Source organism: Nesoenas mayeri, assembly GCF_963082525.1.
Source record: "Nesoenas mayeri genome assembly, chromosome: 12".
NCBI lineage: Eukaryota > Metazoa > Chordata > Aves > Columbiformes > Columbidae > Nesoenas > Nesoenas mayeri.
In genome coordinates this window covers 12,723,289-12,742,831 of record NC_137547.1, presented here as the reverse complement: position 1 = coordinate 12,742,831, position 19,543 = coordinate 12,723,289, and the positions used below count along the sequence as shown (strand labels likewise).

The 19,543-nt window shown below is 40.3% G+C and overlaps 2 protein-coding genes across 6 annotated transcripts; one reads left to right on the top strand and one right to left on the bottom strand.

The window, feature by feature from the left end:
* Positions 1-4,169: 4,169 nt before the first annotated feature.
* DNAAF1 (dynein axonemal assembly factor 1) lies at positions 4,170-12,964 on the bottom strand (the record flags this gene model as incomplete). Its single annotated transcript, XM_080352008.1, has 13 exons — positions 4,170-4,267; positions 4,556-4,928; positions 5,813-5,881; positions 6,334-6,443; positions 6,722-6,982; positions 7,844-8,052; positions 8,403-8,524; positions 8,785-8,951; positions 9,682-9,903; positions 10,752-10,843; positions 11,794-11,926; positions 12,395-12,523; positions 12,844-12,964. 13 exons carry the CDS (start codon positions 12,962-12,964, stop codon positions 4,170-4,172), a joined length of 2,106 nt encoding a protein of 701 aa, XP_080208134.1.
* Positions 12,965-13,656: 692 nt separating this feature from the next.
* On the top strand, positions 13,657-19,406 carry HSDL1 (hydroxysteroid dehydrogenase like 1). 5 transcript variants are annotated; one of them, XM_080351944.1, is made up of 6 exons: positions 13,657-13,831; positions 13,868-13,887; positions 14,840-15,072; positions 15,679-16,124; positions 17,784-18,011; positions 18,917-19,406. In XM_080351944.1, exons 3-6 carry the CDS (start codon positions 14,853-14,855, stop codon positions 19,007-19,009), a joined length of 987 nt encoding a protein of 328 aa, XP_080208070.1. In that variant the 5' UTR covers positions 13,657-13,831; positions 13,868-13,887; positions 14,840-14,852; the 3' UTR covers positions 19,010-19,406. The 5 variants fall into 5 exon arrangements, with proteins under 5 accessions (XP_080208070.1, XP_080208071.1, XP_080208069.1 ...); XM_080351945.1 differs by lacking the exon at positions 13,868-13,887; XM_080351943.1 differs by having other exon boundaries at positions 13,657-13,887.
* The last annotated feature ends 137 nt before the right edge of the window (positions 19,407-19,543 follow it).

The following is a 19,543-nucleotide window of genomic DNA, read 5'->3' as shown; positions in this document are numbered from 1 at the left end:
GTAATGAGTTGAGAGGGTTTGTTGTTTGGGGTTTTTTTATTATTATTTTTTTTGTGTGTTTTTTTTTTCCCAAAATTTATTTTCTCTAATATAAGGGCATGGAATCACATACTTAAAAAAATTTAAAGGGATAGACTCTTCTGCACACACAATTTTCCATGTGCAAAGAGGACTGAGGGAGCGCACTTCAGGTTTTGGTGCTGGCTGAGTATTCCATGTCCAGCCCAATGATTTTTTCCTTGGCCTTGACTTGTTCTGTTTCCCATGAAGATGTGCCTGTTGGTTTATTGATGTATAAAATCTTATGAACCAACTCAATCTATTGGATTCTCTTTTTAGAAGGACTCTCAGCTGCTCGGTGTAGAAGAGAGGCAGAAGGGTTAGTCCACCATGTCCCACTAACTTTTCTTCTGTCCTTTGTGCATCTGAGACCAGCCTCCAAAGGCTGAATTAATCCTCCTCTTCCATGTGGTTTCTGACAACTGAGTTTCTCAACAAAGCAGAGCTTTGTTTTTTATGCCGTAGTTCTAATGAGAATGTATTATTTATCTCAGTATCCTCTAATTCATAGAATCGCTTGCGTTGGAAGGGACCTTTAAAGGTCATCTAGTCCAACCCCACTGCTTTTTTTTAGGAAAGCTACCCAAATGCAGTGAGACAGACCCAGGAAATTCAGCTAACTCAGGCCTAAGGGCTTAGTCAGGGAGGTTTAAGCTGTGCCAGTATCAGTTGAAGAAATGCTCTGCTGCCTTTCATTACTGTGATGATTCTTGGTTCTAAACCATATTTCTGAGCATCTTGAATGGTCAAGTAGCATCCACCCCAAAGTGTAGTCAATTAGTCAGATGAATGCATCTCAAATTTTCCTCAATAAGACAAGGACATTTGAGATGGACCTTCCTGTCACAGCCCTTTCCTCCATCCATTTATCAGTATGTGAACAGATGTGTTAGTTCAGAAACATTCACTTTTGAGCACATTTTTCCCCAGCTAACTCCTGTGTGCTGGGAGCTCTGTCACCACCTTGGCAGAGCAGTCTTTGCAGAAGCGAGGTTGTGAGAGCTTCTGAATTAATTCCAGCCACTGATTTTGTGTTCAGGGCTAGGGGAAAATTCAGGCAGTGCCCGTTGGCCTGGTATTTAGATAATGTGCTTGAGTGTATCATGGACAATGTTTTCCTTTTTGATGGATTTCTGCTTAGAAAGTTCACCTAGATCAGCCCATTTGCCACTTTATTTTGTCATTTCCAGTGATGAAAAGTTGTTGAGTTGTGTTCTGTTTACTTCTTTTCTCATAGGTAATTTAAAACTGTCTGGTGTCTCATATCACCTGACAGTGTATGTTATCCCTGTTCGAGATTTACATCCTTCTCTGAACCTCCACACTCTAGATTGCCTTAATGTTAACACTGAATGTATTGATCCAATAAGCTATTTAAGCACGTGCTTAACTTCAAGCTCCTGAGCAGCTTTCTTGTATTTTTGTGAAACATATCACATGCTTGAGGTTAGACAGATGCTTTGGTGTCCTACTGGATTGTCTAGTTGGGGTTGATGAATGAACCATCCTAGGAGAGCTACTTGGAAGGAGGCAGCGGTGCAGCTCAGCCGAGGAGGGTGTCTGACATCGCAGGCTGCAGCATTTTTTAGATTGCCGAGCAGCAAACTGCACTTGCTGCCAGCAGCCCCTGGGGATGGTTCTTGGGCATTTCTTTAGGCTTTTTGCTCTACTATAAACATGAGATTGGAGCTTGATGGTGAGAGAGGAACCTCCAGCAACAGTACTGGAGAGCCGCTCCTGTGAAGAAGCAAGCTGGTATTCCTTGGCTTTTTACATTGTTAATTTTACTTGAAGGTGATGTGCTGAGACTGCGTTTTTGCACTATGCTGTACATTTGTAAAATTTTACAGAAAACACTAATTAAACATGTTTCCTTTTTCTCATTTAGTCCTGCTCTGGCATTTCTCTCACTACTTTCACCTACCCTTTGCTCCCCTCCTCCTTCCCAAATCCTCACCCAAAAGTGAAAACAGCTTCCAGGGATTCAGGAGATTCACCTGTGAGATGATGTGGGGCCCACTGGTGAGTTGTGATTGTTTGTGTGAGAAAACAGGAGCTGGGGAGATCTAACATCTAAAATGCTCAGAAAGCAGCCAAAATTTTCAGAGTAAAATGCCAGTCAGTGTGTATATCAGGTAAAGTGCAGATCAGAGTAAAAGAATCTATAGTTATTGAAATTACTTGCATTTTTTATCCTTTTATCATTTTTTCCTTGCCTCCAGTGATAACAGAGCTCACACTTCACTCTTGGAATTACTTTTTAAAATCTTTTGTTTATAAACATTTTTTAAAATGTGACTTGATAATACAGTCCTTCCGACTTATTTGTTCTTAGTGTCAGAAGCAGGTGCCAGGACAGGCACCAAACACAGCACAAACAATGCACAACGCAAAGCCCTCAAAGCAGACCTTCTCCAGCTGTCTGTCAGAAAAGGGAAGAAGATAATTATTGTAGAACCAAGCTCATAAACATTGCTGGCAACATTTGCAGCCTTCTAAAGAGAAGGTTTCTATAGAGATGCTTTCAGACAAGCCTGTTCTCCACAGGCTCTTGCCCATCCGCCCGCCCTGTCATAAAGGCCAAGGATTTTGCCAGCGTGTTTTTGCTCATGGAAGGTGGAAAATGGCTGAAGTTTAAAGCAATTGTGTTGTCTTCCCTGAGGGCTTTTACAATTATTTTGTGTTATGGTTAGAACCAGTTCTCTTACCACCACATGGCACCTAAGCCCAGCTAATTAGAAATTTTCAACAAGCCCATAGTGATTTTTTTTTTAATGTGGACATTACAAGGCATGCTTAATGATTTGTAGAATTGGAGATTTGTAGAAATATGAAAAAGGACATCCACCTAAAGTTGGGTATGATGAAAGAAGTGAGGTCACCTAAAGCCGAGCTTCTACTGCTGTTGCGATTGTTGATTATATCATAAAACCAGCATCAGCCCTCAAAGATGATGCCAAATCTCTTATGTTGCGCTTAAATAGTGTACAATCATTTTTTAACTGACCAGCACAGCCACCTCTGTGTAAGGAAAATGAGAGCCGTTAATGCCTCAGCAGAATTGGCCAAGTTGTCCATTTCCCCAACCCTTTTTGCGGTGTCCCAGAGGAAGCGCTGTTCTCCAGCAGCCTCTACTTCCTCAAGTTTCATTCTCTAGCTCAAAAAGGAGAGAAGGAAAAAAAAAAGGGAAGAAGACAGAAGTGGGCTGAAGCATCCAGGCTGCTGCCTCCCATTTCACTTTGGCACAAGAATACCACTGTGACATGAAAGAGAAGCTGATGACAGAAGTCCTTTGGCTGGCTTTTGACACCAGAGCTGTCTTTCTGACACTACTGACTGGCTGGTTATTTTTCTGTTATATTCAAAATCCAGATCCTGAGACAAATCTCACAATAAAATCAATGAAAACAGTAGATCTAAGTATATGCTTCATCAAAGATTGCCCTAAAAGGTAAAATGATTTTTTTTTTCCATGCATAAATGCTATTTCTGCATCTGGTTTTGCATAAACAACCGTAATGTCTATGAATATTGGATCTGTAAAGGACCATGTTAAGAAGCAATCTCGATTTGTCATTGAAGTCCATCCAGTATGACATATACTGGTAAGGAGATTATACAAGTTAAAAATATTTGTGGTTATGAATAGAATCTTTATTTAGTTCAAATGGCAGAAACATGTAACATTATGGATTGAAACCCTAGGACATAAACATTCAACTAAGTAAATTCTAGAAGTGGAATTTAACCTTAAAACAGTAGTGCCTTCACTTTCAAAGCAGCGAATGCTGCCTGCTGCCCTGAAGAGCTTGGAGGCGAGGGATCTCCAGCAGCACTGGCAGTGGGAACACAAGGCACTTACAGAGGATTTGGGGCTTTTTCATACTGACACAATCAAAAGTTCTGCCCTTGAGGTCAGATGCTGTTGATCACAGCAGCCTCTGACTGATGGTAACACTCAGTCCTCCTGTTGAAGGTGATGGTTTTTACGGCACAGTGTTATGCCAGTTTTAACTGATGTCCCATTGCTGAACTCTGCACTTTGAGAGGAACCACATGCAGCCAGCCAAGCACTGTTCTCCAGCTTTGGTCTGGTCTCTTCAAACTGATTAATCTAACCCACTGTCACAGTCCTCATCATCCCGTGCTTCATGGGGACATCCTTCACCCTCAGTCAGCCCCTGTGCTTCTCCATCATCCCCGTTCCCTGTTAAAGCACGAAGGCAAAAAGCAAATGAAACTCATCCATGGTCTTTAATACTGGAAAGAGAAATGTAGAGCTCAGTTTTAAAAAACCCATTTAAATACAACTCGGCAAGAAATTCTGTGTAGAAAAAGAGAAGATAACATTTTAAATCCTAATGTATTAGGATTCCCGCATAAATAAAAGAGGTGATTGTTAACTAACAATGGGTTGAAAATTTTTTCAACAAGAGGTGAATAAATCCTTAATTTTAGTGTGCATGTACCACTGACCTTTATCTCTGCAATTAATATGTCACTGTAATCTTACCATCCTCTTCACATGGGCTTGGGTCATCTAGTTGATTGCAGACTGGTGACAATAGCAAATTACCCTTGGGCTCAGTGATAATCTCTTGTATCAAGGGTTTCAAGGGGGTTCCTTGATTATCTTTGGTCTCTGAGTATCTTTCTGAAGTAGCAGGCTCTGTAAAGAGGCTTTGAACAAGGGGTCTTAAGTTCTCCTTTTCATGCTCTTTATGTATCTTACACACACTCGAAAAAATTGCTGTTGGAACTTCTTCTCCTACTGAATTCTCAAGCATGCTTGTATTGTTTTCCTCTAATGCAGAATCACTGTCATTTGTCATTTCAGAAATTATTTCAATCTTTGGGTGATAGTCCTGCTGGTAAAAAAATCCAAAGGTAAAAAATGTAATTGAAAAGATATTATTTTATATGTAAAAGCTAAAAGATGTGTAAATATCTCTTGGATCCACATAACAGCTGTCAGCTTTGATGTGCTGTTCTCCCAAAATGTATGGTACGTGTGCTTCACCCATAGCTTTGTTTCTTTGTGGATGAACCTTGGATTAACTATTTCTCAGGCATTAGCAATAAACTGACCATAAGCTGTTGACAGTTCAGAAAAAGAAGTCTGAATTACGTTGGAGGGACTTGTACAACACGTACTGTACCAGTCTGAAGCCAGGCAAGCGTGAGTCAACATCAGCACAAGAATCAAAGCTGCTTAGTCTTTGTTGGTTTGTTCTTTTTTTTTTTCTGTTTACAGGCTTTTGCCTAGATCAGATTGAGCACAGCACAATGCTAATGTGGGCATGAACTGCCTTGTATCTGACCAACCCCAAGTGGCGCAGAGGAGTTTCAGTCTCTGTGTTTTCAGTTGAAAAGTCTGATTTTATTCAGTAGCAGGCACTTTGTTCCATCTGCTCAGTCCTTTGCAGAATATTAGTACTGGTAAAGTGTATTTTAAGAGTAATCTTAATTAAAACACTACAAGCTACTAAGAAATTAATCTTATTTACCTATTGCATTATTTGATCCTAGTTTTTAATTCTCCTATTGTTGCAACACAATAATATTAAAAAATCAAATTAAAAAATATCTACAAGTAGACAGAGAAGATCTGCTGCAACATCCCTTTTAATTTATAAATGCATAACTGATTGCATATCCCAAAGCAGTATTTCACAACTGATTATTCTCTTTGGCAAAACATTTGTAAATGTGTTTAGAGACACTTAATCACTGGAATTAATACGAATCTTACCTTTTGAAAAAAGATTTCCTCTTCTGGGGGAAATTCATTTGTGTCTATATCTTCTAAATCAGGCAGTTCCTGAGGACAATTACAAGATAATTAATCAGTGGGAAAAGCTACTTTAGCCAATAAAATATGACATCTCTATCTCATTGGGATCTTCTTCAAAGCAATGCATTTCTGGGTAAGAGGCCACAGCCAGGAGCACAGCACTGTCACCCTCTTGGAGATGACAGTTTTCCTCTGTTAAGCACATGTGGGAAAAGGAAAATTCATGTGTCTGCAGAAACAGCAGATGGGAATGAAATTTTCTCCTTTGCTGTGTGATTATGAAAAAAAGGAAGATAAAAGGATAAACAGCAAAGCATTAAGAGGATTTTAAAAGCAAGCACAGCTTATGTCTATTAGCTCTTCGTTATCTATGCAATAGACTTAATATCAACTTCACCTCATCATTATGGGTAAGAGCCAAATCCAGGATCTACAGTCTACCAGATCTGAACTTCCCACAAATTGAATCCAATACATACATCAAGACAAAGTTTCTCCAGTGTATCCAGTTTGATTTGTTCAGTTTCAGCATATTCATCCAGTTGAGGAGTCAGGGCCTTTTCCGTAGTTGCCATCTCTCCTGGTAGATCTAGAGAATAAACAATAGCCAGTTGCAGAGAACTAACTGAATAAAAGACTTTCTATAATACAGCAAGCACTGTGACACCAGTGACACCAGTGACACCCGACTGCCATTGCAGAATTCACAGCTGAATCCCATGTTTTGTCTTTCAATCATGTTCTTGGTCTTGCTTATACTATATAAATTAATATTTGCATTTTGCAGTAAAGTATCCCACATATCTACAAAAGCATTCTTTCATGTGTGAAGGCACATGGCCACCTCCTAGTGTGATTTTGCATTACCGTCTGTCTTCTTGTTGAAGTTTGAGTGTTCATAAGGGTTTGATTCTTGTGCATCCTCTTGAATTCTAGCTGGAATATTTCCAGATGTGAAATCTGTGTTATCTTCCCTATTTGGTTGAAGTGTTAACACTTCACCACGAGCATCAAAATTTTCATTTCTAAATTTCTCAGTCTTCTCTTGAGTTTTTTCCTCTTCTGATACATTTGAAGTCTCTGATGTACTAGCATTTTGATCACTATTATCTGAATTTGCAGGTGCTCCTACAGAAGAAACAAGTTAATCAAAAACTGCTGAGTTAATGTACCATTACTCATTCTAAACATTTAAACTTTACTACACAGCCTTAGTCGCTGGGCCTAAAATAGCAGCAAAAGTTCCTACTTTGAGCAGCTATCTGTGGATCAGTAGTCCTTCCAAGATTGCAGCAATGTTGTGGGTTTTGCCATTTCAACTCCCTACAAATACAGAACCCCAGCAAAATAAAAGCTTATATAGAGAAAACACTATAGTAAATAATAGTCTGGTAGCTATAGTTAACTTTGAAAAGACTGACAAGTGACTACATATTTAAATATATGCTTGAGCATTTTGATGGATCAGTGACAGATGCTGAAGTTACCCTTTCCTTTATGCAATCTACATGCTTGCGGAAAATGGTTTACTTGTCAGTCACTCATGTTTGATTTCAAAGCCTGCAAAAACGAATTGGTATAAGATAAACACTCCTCTGCACTGTAGCCCTATCTTTTATTTGGCTTCAGTCCCATTTATCCTGAAACGTACACTCTTCTCTAGAAAGGTTAGGCTGGGACCTATTATGGGTTATAAATGTACACCTGGTTGCTCTGGTGAAGAGCACAAGAGCTCAAAACTCTGGGACAGAAAGTGGTTTGTTGTTTTTTGTTTCATCAGCAGTGAGAAAGGTGCTGATTGCTTAAAATCATTCTGGTTAATCTACGATGCACCATGATTAATAAAGTACTTTGTATGGGAAAAGAAGATTATTCATAAATATCTTCCAAAAATTGCATGAGCCTTATGAATGTTTAGGGACTGATCATTTATTTTAAACATTCAAATTGAAGCATACACAGACATCTTCCAAAATAGTAATCACAAACCTTCCAGGATATCTGTTCCATTTCCACATTCTGCACTTGTGCCTCTTTCTTCCATATACTTTTGTCTTTTCTTTTCTGCTATATTTCGCCTGATTGCTGCTAAAGCATCGATGCTATCTTGGATTTTTTTTCTCTCTCTGGTTTCCCATTTTTCCCTCTCTGCTTTCTCAGCTTCAAGCCCTCCAACAGCCCAGGCTTCTGCACAGGCTCTAATGAAACACAAAAGCTCACTGTAATATAGCTATAAAAGTCCATCTTTACAATGAAAGAGAAACTTAAAATAGCTGGCAACAGCATAAAATAGCTGCTACACACAGACTTGGTGTAAAACGATTCTGTTTGAGAATTAATTATCTTGTGAAAAAATAAATGTTTTCTTCTAGGTATGTTGGATGTATAACTCTGTAGTATAACAGTCTTGTACTCAAAGTCACCCACCCTCGATAAATTACACTGGTCAGTCTTCCTCTCCTTCCATGGCAATACTGACAAAAAATGATGACTGATAATTAGTATTTGAGCTTTGTTGCTGTGTTAAGAATACGGCTCTGTTTCTCACCTATCCTTCGGGAAAACGGGTCTGTCATCCAGATACGTTAGTTCTTTTAGTCGAACAGTAAGTGTTTTTCTATAATTAGCGATTTTCCTTATCACTTGATTTCCCATCAAATTCAGCACACGCTAGAGAAACACAGGAAACAATTTTTAAAGTTGAGTAGCAAAAAAAAACCCCAATCTGGAGATGCACTTTCCCTATCATCTAAAAAAATAATAAGTGAATAAAACATTCTTGGTATTACAGGTAATCTACAAAAACCAATTAATGTTTCCTAACCTTGTTTTTTTGACCAAAATTATTTGTGGACTAGACTACACAACAAAACCATTTAATGAGATTCACCCATATACAAGATACAAACACTCAGCTATATTTGGCTTACCAAATTAGGCATGGTCTCCAGAATACTTATAGTATTTGGATCACTTAGGTGGTTGTGGGAAAGATCGAGAACAGAAATACTTGGGCATTCTTGCAAGTGCTGTATGTCCTCCACTGTTTCTAACTTGTTGTGAGCAATCTGCAGAGTCTGCAGGACTTTCAGACAAGCTGTCAGACAGAAAGGCAAGAGTTATTGCTTCACAAAGAGTTTTCTGGAGCAAGTAGACAACTGCACTGTCAAAATAATTGTTTCTATTGAATTGTAGGGAGCTTTTTCTAAATTTGTTGTTCTGCTATATGTACTTTGGGCAATGCCTCCAAAGCTGCTTTCTTCACCTTAGGGAAAAATAGTTGTTTGGTTTTAGGATGGTGGCTGTTTTCAATTTATTACAAACTAGTGAGTTACACAAAAACAAGGGCTTGTGTTTCAAATTACTGCAATGTACAAAAATGATAATTTAAAGGAGTTGTGGGGTTTTTTAAAATTTTCTGCTGTAGATAGAATAAATCCTTGAACAGGCAGAAAATATTTGGTAATCATGTCTGCTACTGTCAAAACACATCATAACTGTAAAGTAAATGGCGAAAACCAGATTGCCAGCCTGCCTGCAACACAGAAAAGTACTGAGATGGCATTAAGAAGTGAGGAAAGACTACTCAATTGTTCTAGGTATCCACAAGGAAGCAATCATACTATATCTTTTCTGTTTTCTCAACTATTGAAATTGCAAAACACATCAACAGAAGCCTTGTGGGCTTTGGTATGGGTTATTGTGCAAAATTTTAACATAAATAAAATCCCCTTGAAACTACTGCCACTAATAATAGCTCAGCTTAGTCTATACTTAGGTATATGGGCTCGTTATAAGTTAAAACATGTGGTACAAACAGTTCTTACAGAGATTCTCAATAGTCTTGACATAGTTGTTACTGATATTGAGGGCATCCAGCTTTTGTAAAGGTTCAAGGTTTTCAATTTTCTTAATTAAATTGGTTTGCAAGTAGAGGCAACGCAATTCTGTCTGAGCCTCCAAATTCTCGATTTTTGTTAAGGCATTGCATTCCAGCCATAAACACTTCAATCCAGTATACTCTTCAAGATTCTCCAGGCGGTCAAATCCTGCAGAAAAAGATGGTTTAAAATGAAATTGCTTTAGCTGAAAACGAGTCTTTGGAAGAGTAAATTTAATTAAACCAGCACTACTGAAACAGCCTCTGTGAACGGCTGTACTCAAATTGACACCAATATTTCCACTGAATCAATAGTAAAGTACTTGGCCCATAAAGAGCAAAAGTGTATAGGTACCTATTCTGGTCTGTATCTCAAGCAGCTCTTTAGGTTCTCAAATAATATGTATTGAAAAAGCAGCAAAACCAAAGCTAAATGTAGAAGGTAGGATTAGCACGTCCCATTTATTTAAAACTATTCTCATGCAAACCTGAAGTAGCTAACCATATTAGCAAAAAACTGCTCATAGATCACAAGAGTACGATCCAGGTTCATTCTAGCAACTTGTTTCTCTTTCAGTAGTATTTGAGAACAGGCACCAAGTGTTTACTGTTTGTTTTCTTCCTGACCATTTTTATTTAGTAGTAAAAAAGTCCCCAAAGCTGGAAAACAGGTTCTTTATACAAACATGTTTAAGAAGAAATACATATGTTTTCCTCTAAATGCAACCCAGACCATATTTTAAGACATTTCTCAGAAGCTACTCTTACTGGGGGGAGGTGTCCATTAATTCCTATTGATCCTTCAACTTACTCCACAAAGTGAATTAGGTCTATAATCAGTTCACTTTTCTACCTTCATATTGACTAATATTGTTTCACAATTTCATTATTACATAAAATTAAATTATGTTTCTAATTTAAAATATTAGATACCTTGCTTCAGTAAGCCATAAAATAGATTATCTGCTAAAATGCTACTTAGAATGATAAAATTAAACAGCCAGGTCTGCATCTTACCTTTATAATGCAAGTAAAGTGTATCATTGAGGTATGGGGTCAAGTATAATTTCTGCTGTTTACAGATGTCTCGCAGAATCTTTTTTGTCATTCTAAAATAACAATGGAAAGCAGAAGCAAAACAAAAAATGTATTGCAGTGCACGTTCTGAAATCTTTGGGGTGTTTTTTAACAGATTTCAATGCAACTCAATTAATAGATTTTAGGCAAGAGAAATGGCTACAGCCTTCAAGACTATACTCAAAAAAGCAGTAGGTTTTTTAGAGTGGCTTTCCACCTCTGCCTGTTCGAAGTGAGTTACCAGGCTCTTCTGCTAAAAATAAGAGAGTAAGCAGGGAATTAGAGAGTCCATCTTCTTGGAAAAGAGCAGCAACGTACACTCTGGAAGGTTTCACCAACAAGTAAATAGGTACAGGAACGGAAAGTAAATCGTTATTGTCACTTACATATTACTGCATAACTAGCCTACATGACCAGACTTTCAACAATGTTATTAAATAGTACCAAATAAGATTTTTAATCTTATTATTTGCCTGCAATGTGCTTAGTCAGAGTTAACACAGGAATAATCTTGTTTTGCAACTATTAATGAGCAGCCATTGCAGCATATGCTGGTTTAGGCTGGAACAAAATTAGAGACAGAGTTTACAAAAGAGTTGTATCTCATGGTTAACCATCTCTGGATTTCCTCTGCTAAAATTTATCTTGACAACTGTAATATTTATATTATGATTAATTAATACAATGCATTGTCTGAATTGATGCTGAGAAATGTCCAAATCTACTGATAAATCACCCCCAAAGGAGTTTGCACAATTTTCTCCAGATTCACTACCTCATGTATTTTGAATGTAGTTTGCTCCTGAGGCCATAAAGAAGCTGTACAGATGCTGGAAATCTCAACAATTCCTGATTTATTGATCAATCTCAAATTCATCTTCAAAATTGTTCTCTTAAATTAATTTGTTGAATAGCAAAACTCCCATTGCCCTCAATATGTCAAGAGTTAAGTAAAAAACATCCACAAAAAACATCCACAAACCTTACACCGGCCCTCTTTTCTTCTGTCCTTTGACTGAATGAGCTGGTTACTGATTTGCAATCACCATCTGATTTTTGTTCATTCGGTTCTGCTCTGGATGTGCAGCTGATGACTTTGCCTTGAATTTTAACATCTCCATAAGAAAACAAGTTGCAGTTGAACAGCATGAGTGGGGAAAAAGTGTCATGTTGGCAATTACTTTAGAGAAATGTTGAAGAGCACTTGAATATGAAATTCAAGAAAATAAGTGCTCTAACCAAGATTTTTGCTGACATTTCTAATGAAAGGAAACTTAACTTTTTAGAATGTAAAGTAGTAAAATAAGTAGCAGCAAAATAAACTGTTGAAATCTGCATTAATTTTTGTTTAGATCTACAAATCAGGTAGTGCCCACTAGTCTTAAGATTATTATAACATACAGTAACAGTAAAATAATGGCACAAATGTTCTCACAGTCTTAGACATCTACTAGGTATTACAGTTAATTAACAATAATTTGAGTTAACAAGACTGCTAACTTTGCATGTAAAGAGACTACAGTTATGGTGTATCTAAGTCACTTCAAGCACTGTTTGTTAGTCTAGCTCTTCTACAAATTTACCCTTTTGCACTCCTTGGAAGGTGTCTCCAGTGCTATACTCTTTAGACTGCCTTTGATTAACTGCATTTTCAGTACTCCTCTCTTCAGATTCTTGTTCTCCACCTTCTAGTTGCACTTTTAGTCTGTATGCTTAAAAAGACACAGTGCAAATAAGGTGATTGTACCAGGTCAGTTAAATATGATTGTAATTAAAACATTCGGAGATCAGGCTAGCTGTATGATTGCAACACAGGAAAAGGTATCTCTCCAGCAAGAAGAAACAGAATTTTATAAAAAGCACAAGAAGAAAGCAATTGAGTAAGCCTCAGTTACGCCAAGATTTTCAGTGACTTTGCTGGGAGAATGAACGCATATTGCATCCAGATGAGTAACAACAGACTTGGTGTCTAGGCTTTATGTTCACTAAAGTTCCCTAAGTTAGTCCTCGCGAGCCAGCTGGAGAGGCTCACCTGCATGAACAGAATTGGCTTCATTTTCTGCTCGGATGTTGTTCACAGATTCTTCTGACCCCTCTTGCACAAGAACTTCCCCTCTAAGGCCTTTCTCTGAGTCTCCAATTTGCGATTCCATTTTAAGGCATGTGATTTAGACAAACATCAGCCAAGCCAGTATTTGATTTACAATCCAACTTTTCCAGGTAAAATGTCTAATGTTTTAGAAGGAGAACCTGTTACAGATAAGAAAACCAGTATGAGTAATTATGAAGCCTGGATGGAGCTGGCAACCTGGGTGAAGATGCCAAAAGGCAAGGACACTTTATCTCCAGCCCTGCCCTCTGCAGATGTCACTCGGAGCAGAGGACCACGGCTAAGCCTCCCGAAGCAGAGTAAGATACTTTTTTCCTTTCAAAGCTGTGGAGCTGAGGACGGGACTCCTTCGAGCTCTTGTGTAACACCTGCCTCACTGCAAGCCGGGTGGGCTCCTGAGACCACTTTTATTCTCCTCACAAGGGCTGCAGATGCTGTCAGGTTTCAGCCCTGCGCCTTTTGCTGCTGTAGCCCGCGAGCTCTCCAGACCAGGCGTTCCAAAGCGCGCTGCTGTGTCTCCCGTTAAACCTCCAGCTCCCTTTACCTGCCCCGGGCCGCGGCTCACGGGGTCGACGGCCCCTTATGGGCTCTCCGCGGTATCTGCTAGACAGCAGGACAGTTAAACAGCGAGGGACACGACGGAGGGGAGGCCGCTGAGGTACCGCCGGCGTCAGCCCCATAAACAGCCGCCGTCGCTATGGCGACGCCGCGCGCCGGCCCATAAGGCCCCGCGGCCGCTCCTGGCGGCCCCGCGCAGCGGCGCAGGTGGCGGCGGGCGCGGGGACAGCGGAGCCGGGGCAGGGCCTGGCGACAGCGGCGAGTCCGATCGCACCGGCGGGTCCGATCGCACCGGCGGGTCCGATCGCACCGGCGGGTCCGATCGCACCGGCGGGTCCGATCGCACCGGCGGGTCCGATCGCACCGGCGGGTCCGATCGCACCGGCAGGTCCGGCCCCGCGGACGCGGGTGAGACGCGAGCGGGTAGCGGCCTCTCAGGGCACCGGCTCTATGCGGGGTTCCCCCCGTGGGCCGCGGCTGGAGGGCTTGGTTTCCCTCCGTTACAGCCCGGCTGGGGCCAGGGAAGGCGCCGGGCAGGGGCCGAGGCGCCGGACTAGGCCCGCTTGTCGCTGGGGCTCGCCGGGCCAGGCCCGCTGTGCCTCCCGGGAGGGGTGAGGCCCGCGGCCCGGGCTGCGCTGGGTGTGTAAGGGCCCAAAAGCAGGTGCCGGCTCCGGTTGCAGATCGGGTGCTGCCGAGGAGGTGGCAGTTGGGTTTTGTGCTTGTTTTTTAAAAATATATTCGTTAGTAAAAAAACTTGTGAGGCACAGCAGGCTTTCTACTGAGAACAGATACTTTCTGCTGTCCCATCTACTGTGCGATTTGATGTTAATGTGTCCCGGGGCTCCCGGATTTTCAAACACGAAGGACGCGGTGGATGTGGTGTGTTTGCTGGGAAGGGTTTAGTGCCTTGCGACAGTGCTAGGGGCTAAAGTTGAGCTTCTGTCTCTGAGCCTGTTTGTCCCTCAGGTTGCTTGGAAGAGCGTGTTGTTTCTTGTGTGCTGAGCTTCCTGTCCTGCTGGTTATCCTTGGCTCTTTTGTAGGTGGATCTTAATCTTCCAAAATCAGGGTTTTTTTCCCTTATCTACTTGGCCTTGAACTGTTTTATTTACAATATCATGGATTGGTGTCATTGTAGTATAATTGACTAGTAAATAAAAACACATCAACAAAGTCTAAAAAGCAGCTAAACCAGTAAGGACGATGGTAGGTGATACCTAAATTTTAGCAGGCTGGCTTTTCTGCATAAAAATGGTGCTCAGACTGTAAAGTGCTGAATTTCAAAGGTTATTCATTCAGCCTGAAAAGTTAAGTAGCCCAAGAGGAGATTGTAATTGCCTGTGTTTCTTTTACTTTTTTCCAGGCTTCTGATCATCATGGCTGCAGTGGATGGTTTCAGCCTCTTGTACAGAGAGATCAGTCGTTCCTTCAGTTTTTACATGGAGGCCCTGGCTGTCGTTGGAGCTTACTACACAGTCAGAAAGTGCGTCTCTCTTGCGTTTGACACTTACAGCATGCTTAGGCTGCATTTCATTCCGAAGCTGGGCAGCAGGATTGATCTTGTCAAGCAGTATGGAAAATGGGCTGTGGTCACTGGTAAGAGCCTGAAGCAGCATATTGCTTATGTGCCAGTAGTGTAACACTTGCCAGCTTATACTGATGAGTGAGCTTTATGGCACAAGCTGGGTCCTGTGTTGCCTCAAGTTGCAAGTTAATCTGCTTGAGCAGGAAGAGTTGTTCAGTGCCTTACTAAATTCAATTCCTCAGGAGACAGGTAAGCTCAGTGTGTTGACTAACCGCTGGGAAAGATTCACAGAGGAATTTTTCCCAAAAATTGCAAGGTACACCACAAATGCATACAGGTGTAGACAGATGTGGACAAGATTGTTTCTTTGTTATGGGCTTCTGCATGTGCTCATTTCTTCAGCAAAGTTAAAGTCATGTACCTCTGACATCCCCACCTTTCATTAAGGCTCTACTCTAAGCATTCTGTTGTTGTAATAGAAAATATAAAACCTGTATGTGGGAGGATTGCAGCAGTTTGCTACTGACAACATTGCCTTTATTACGGTGGTTTTGAGATCATCATATTCAGTGCCACATGACCTTTAGAGGTGTAATAAAGGTATAATTGAAAGATTTGTCGAAACAGAAGACTGGGGCTGCTCTGATTTTAACTTTGTTTTTGATGTTCTGTTACAGGTAGCACAGATGGAATTGGGAAGGCGTATGCCGAAGAACTGGCAAAGCGTGGTGTCAACATCATCCTAATCAGCCGAAACAAAGAGAAACTGGAAGCGGTATCTAGAAGCATATCTGAAACCTATAAAGTGGAAACAGATTTCATAGTAGCTGATTTCAGCAAGGGGCGTGAGTCTTACCCAGCCATTAAGGAGGCTCTGAAAGACAGAGAAATTGGGATTTTGGTGAATAATGTAGGAGTATTTTATCCCTACCCAGACTATTTTGCCAACCTATCTGAGGATGTGCTGTGGGACATGATCAACATAAATATTGCTTCTGCTAACATGATGGTGCATATTGTGCTGCCGGGCATGGTAGAGAAGAAGAAAGGGGCGATTGTCAATCTTTCTTCTGGATCCTGTTGTCAGCCAACACCAATGTTGACAATCTATGGAGCCTCTAAAGTAAGTAGGGGTGTGATGTTTAATGGTATGCACTGAAAAATAAATGCATTGTTGGTTGTAAACACATTCAGCGAGGATATCAAATATACTTGAAAGTTTTCTAGGAATTTGTTCAAATATCGGAGGTGAACATTACATGTAATATGCAGTAAACTCTTTATCCCCATCAATACTTTGCTTTGAACCAAAGTCAGTGCTATTATGGGTGAACTACGGCATAACAGTAGTTCTAGGAATAATGTTACCTTCCTCAGAGGAATGATGCACAAAGCGAAGTGGCAGTTCTGTAACTCATTGAAAAGGTCAAGAATTTAATCTCTCTCCTTGATCTGAACTGTGTAGACATACCTCAAGCTACTCACACACTGGTATTTGGTAGCAAGAAGGGCTGTAGTCATGGTCAAACCACCACTATGACAAGGGCTGTGGCCAAATCAAGCCACTGTTTCACCTGACACCAAGGGGCAGAAGGCTTCTAACACCATTGTCTGCACCATATTTGGGGAGAAAAGAACTTCCCCTCCCCCCCATAATTATTCTTCATGAGGAGATCCAGTCAATAATTAACAGGATGGGGCAGCTGGGTGATGCTGGGAGTATGAATGCACGTGAGGATGCGGATTTACACTTCATGACTTGCTTCTGAATCCACAAAAGCAACTGAGATTGTAGAAGGATCTCATCTTGATCCATGTCTGAACACAAGCAGTTATCGCTCCTGGCTCTTGGTGGCTGCTCGCTGTATTGGGTCTGGCTGAGATGGAATTAATTTTCCCCATGGAAGCCTTCATGGTGCTGTGCTGTGTGTCGATAGTTATTTTCTTCAGTGTGAAAACTAGTTTCTGCTGCAGAGTATCTCGCCCTTTGGTTATGCTAAATGCATGCGGAACTGCACTCAGAACTAAAACAAAACGCCTGAATGAAAGAGAACAATACAAATGTACCAAAGTTTCTTCCCTTAGCTGGCATCGTTAATCCAAATCCAAGATCAGCAATCCAGTTTACAGCCTGTCCTCTGAACGGTTCCACTGCTGTGGCAGTGGGAACAAGCTGCTCCAGCATCCTAAGCCTCTTTGTGCATTAACAGTGTATGGTGCTAGAAGTAGTTGGTTTTATTTTCTTTCCTAAAGCAAGCACAAGAGCATGAACTAAAGGAGATGATACAGATAGACATAAACAAATGCATGTTTAATTTTGCACAAGGGAGTTGCAGGAAGTAATTAAAGAGGCTTCTGGGGAAGACCAGTCAAATATGATATTCACCTGTAAGTGTATTAAATAATAGGACTTCCTTTTGACTGCAGTATGTATAGTTAGCTTTGGAGTGTCCCCTGCAATGTCCCCAGACTAAACAGGGTGTTTGTTTTAGATGAAATCAAAGTTTCTGTATTGTTTTTAAGCAGAGATTGTCAGATGGCTTGTTAAATTCAGATCAGAGAGTTAAGAGGTCGCTTTGTCCTGCAAGTTACTGTACTGTTTCAAGTTTTTAGCAAATAGCAACAAGTAGAAATGTGTTTATTTTGTACTATTTATTCAAGGGTTTATTTTTTTAGCTGATGTATAAAATATGCTACAACTTTTCTGTAATTTTAATAAAACTCTGCCCTAAGGCTTGATTGTTTAAAAAATAAAAGTCTCTTTCTGCTTGTGTCTTTCTAGAGCTACTTGGACTATTTCAGTAGAGCACTACATTATGAATATGCCTCACAAGGAATTTTTGTTCAGAGTTTAACCCCATTTGTAATTGCTACAAAAATGGCAGCACACAGCAGCATTGGATCAAAACCATCTTTCTTTGTACCTTCTGCTGAAGAATATGCAAGTCATGCTGTTTCTACTCTTGGGTTATCCACAAGGACTACTGGTTACTGGAAGCATGCAATAAAGGTAATAGAATTCATTAAACTATTTCATGTTTGTCAATAAAGTAAAAAAGCTGGTGACTTTCTTAGGAGTCCAAATGAAAATGGTCAGTATTCTGACAAAGTATCTTATATATTGTAGGACTTAAAGGGATTGTGCTGTATTTTTTCACTAATTCTGCTTTAGAAAATTATGCTCAGGCATGCCTGTTTTTGCAATGGGAGAGTGAATCCAGTTCCTACTTGAAATGTGCAGCAAAAAATGAGAAAGAGACAACTTTTTATTTAAACGCACAGAATATCTAATTTTACTTGGTGTGTTGCTGACTGGGCAAGCGTTTCACTGTCTTCTATGAGCAGAAGTAGCTTTTTTTCAGTATTTATTGAGCATATTCCTGCTTTGTGGAGGAGTGGGTAGGAGGATGGAATAATCGCAGAAAAAAAGAAAAAGCCTTCATTTTTATCCCAAGCTACCTGGAAGCAGGTCCTTTGTATGTTAGGTTTTCATTTCTGGGGGAAGACTGTAGGATCCCAAGTAATTTTATGAACATCTCATGTCCTATTTAGTGGCTTTCTATAGCATTAGGATGAGTAGAAGGAATTGAAGTTGGGATAAAAGAATAAAAGGAATGAAAGAGTTGGGAAAGATTCTGGCAAGGTGTGGCAGTTAAAGGAAATTGACAGTATTGCTGTTGCAAATTTGAACAAATCACTTCAGAATTGCAGAACCTAAATGTTCAGCTGTGTGCCCTACTTCCAAAATGTTTAAATACTTCAACTTCCAGGGGGTTGGCTATAAGGCTTAGTTGCTGATGTTCAAGCAGGTTTTGCCTTGATTTAGTGGTAATTTGAGAAACGGTTTGTTTGCTTGTAATAGAATGTATTTTAATCTGTCCTTTCTTCTTTTTCTCTCTTTGTGCCTGTCCACAGTTCACTTTGGGTGAGTGCCTACCTGAATGGATCTGGGCATGGTCTGCAATGTATTTTTTCAGAACTATACGGCAGAAAGCTTTAATGAAATAGCAATATCCAGATGTTCCACATAATGAGTACTATATTCCGATCAGAGTGCTGCAAAATGTTATAGTAAACCTCGGTGGGCTTACTGTAACTTATCCATACCTTGCTAAACAAGCTGCGTGTAATCTAATCGTCAGAAGTCTGGATCCTCTCTGTATCCTTGTATGAAGTTGTTCATCTGCTGCTTTCCTCCACCATGAAAAGCTGATCCTGCCGAGGTTAATCTCTGTTCAGTTTCTCTTCAAGGTAACTGGGCAGGAGTAGGTACAGTTTTAATTCTGACAGTAAATGACTGCCTCTTGCATAGTGCTATGTGATGTCAGCTTGTGAAGCTGACAGAATTTGGGAGTTCTCCAAATCTGTCAGAAATGCAAAAAAAAAATCACGTTGTTCAAAAAGACGATCCCAGTCCACTGTGTTCTTTCTTTATTATGTAGTTTTGTGTGACTGTTCTAGCCCTGCCTGTACCATCCACAGCTCAAGTATTCCTGATAGGAATTAGACCCCGCTCAGCCACATCTCAGGTATCAGATTCTC

Coding starts and splice junctions, on each gene's coding strand:
- HSDL1 (XM_080351945.1), top strand. CDS start 14,853: ATGGCTGCAGTGGATGGTTTCAGCCTCTTGTACAGAGAGATCAGTCGT. Junction 16,125..17,783: donor CAATCTATGGAGCCTCTAAA/GTAAGTAGGGGT, acceptor GTGTCTTTCTAG/AGCTACTTGGACTATTTCAG. Junction 18,012..18,916: donor ACTGGAAGCATGCAATAAAG/GTAATAGAATTC, acceptor GCCTGTCCACAG/TTCACTTTGGGTGAGTGCCT.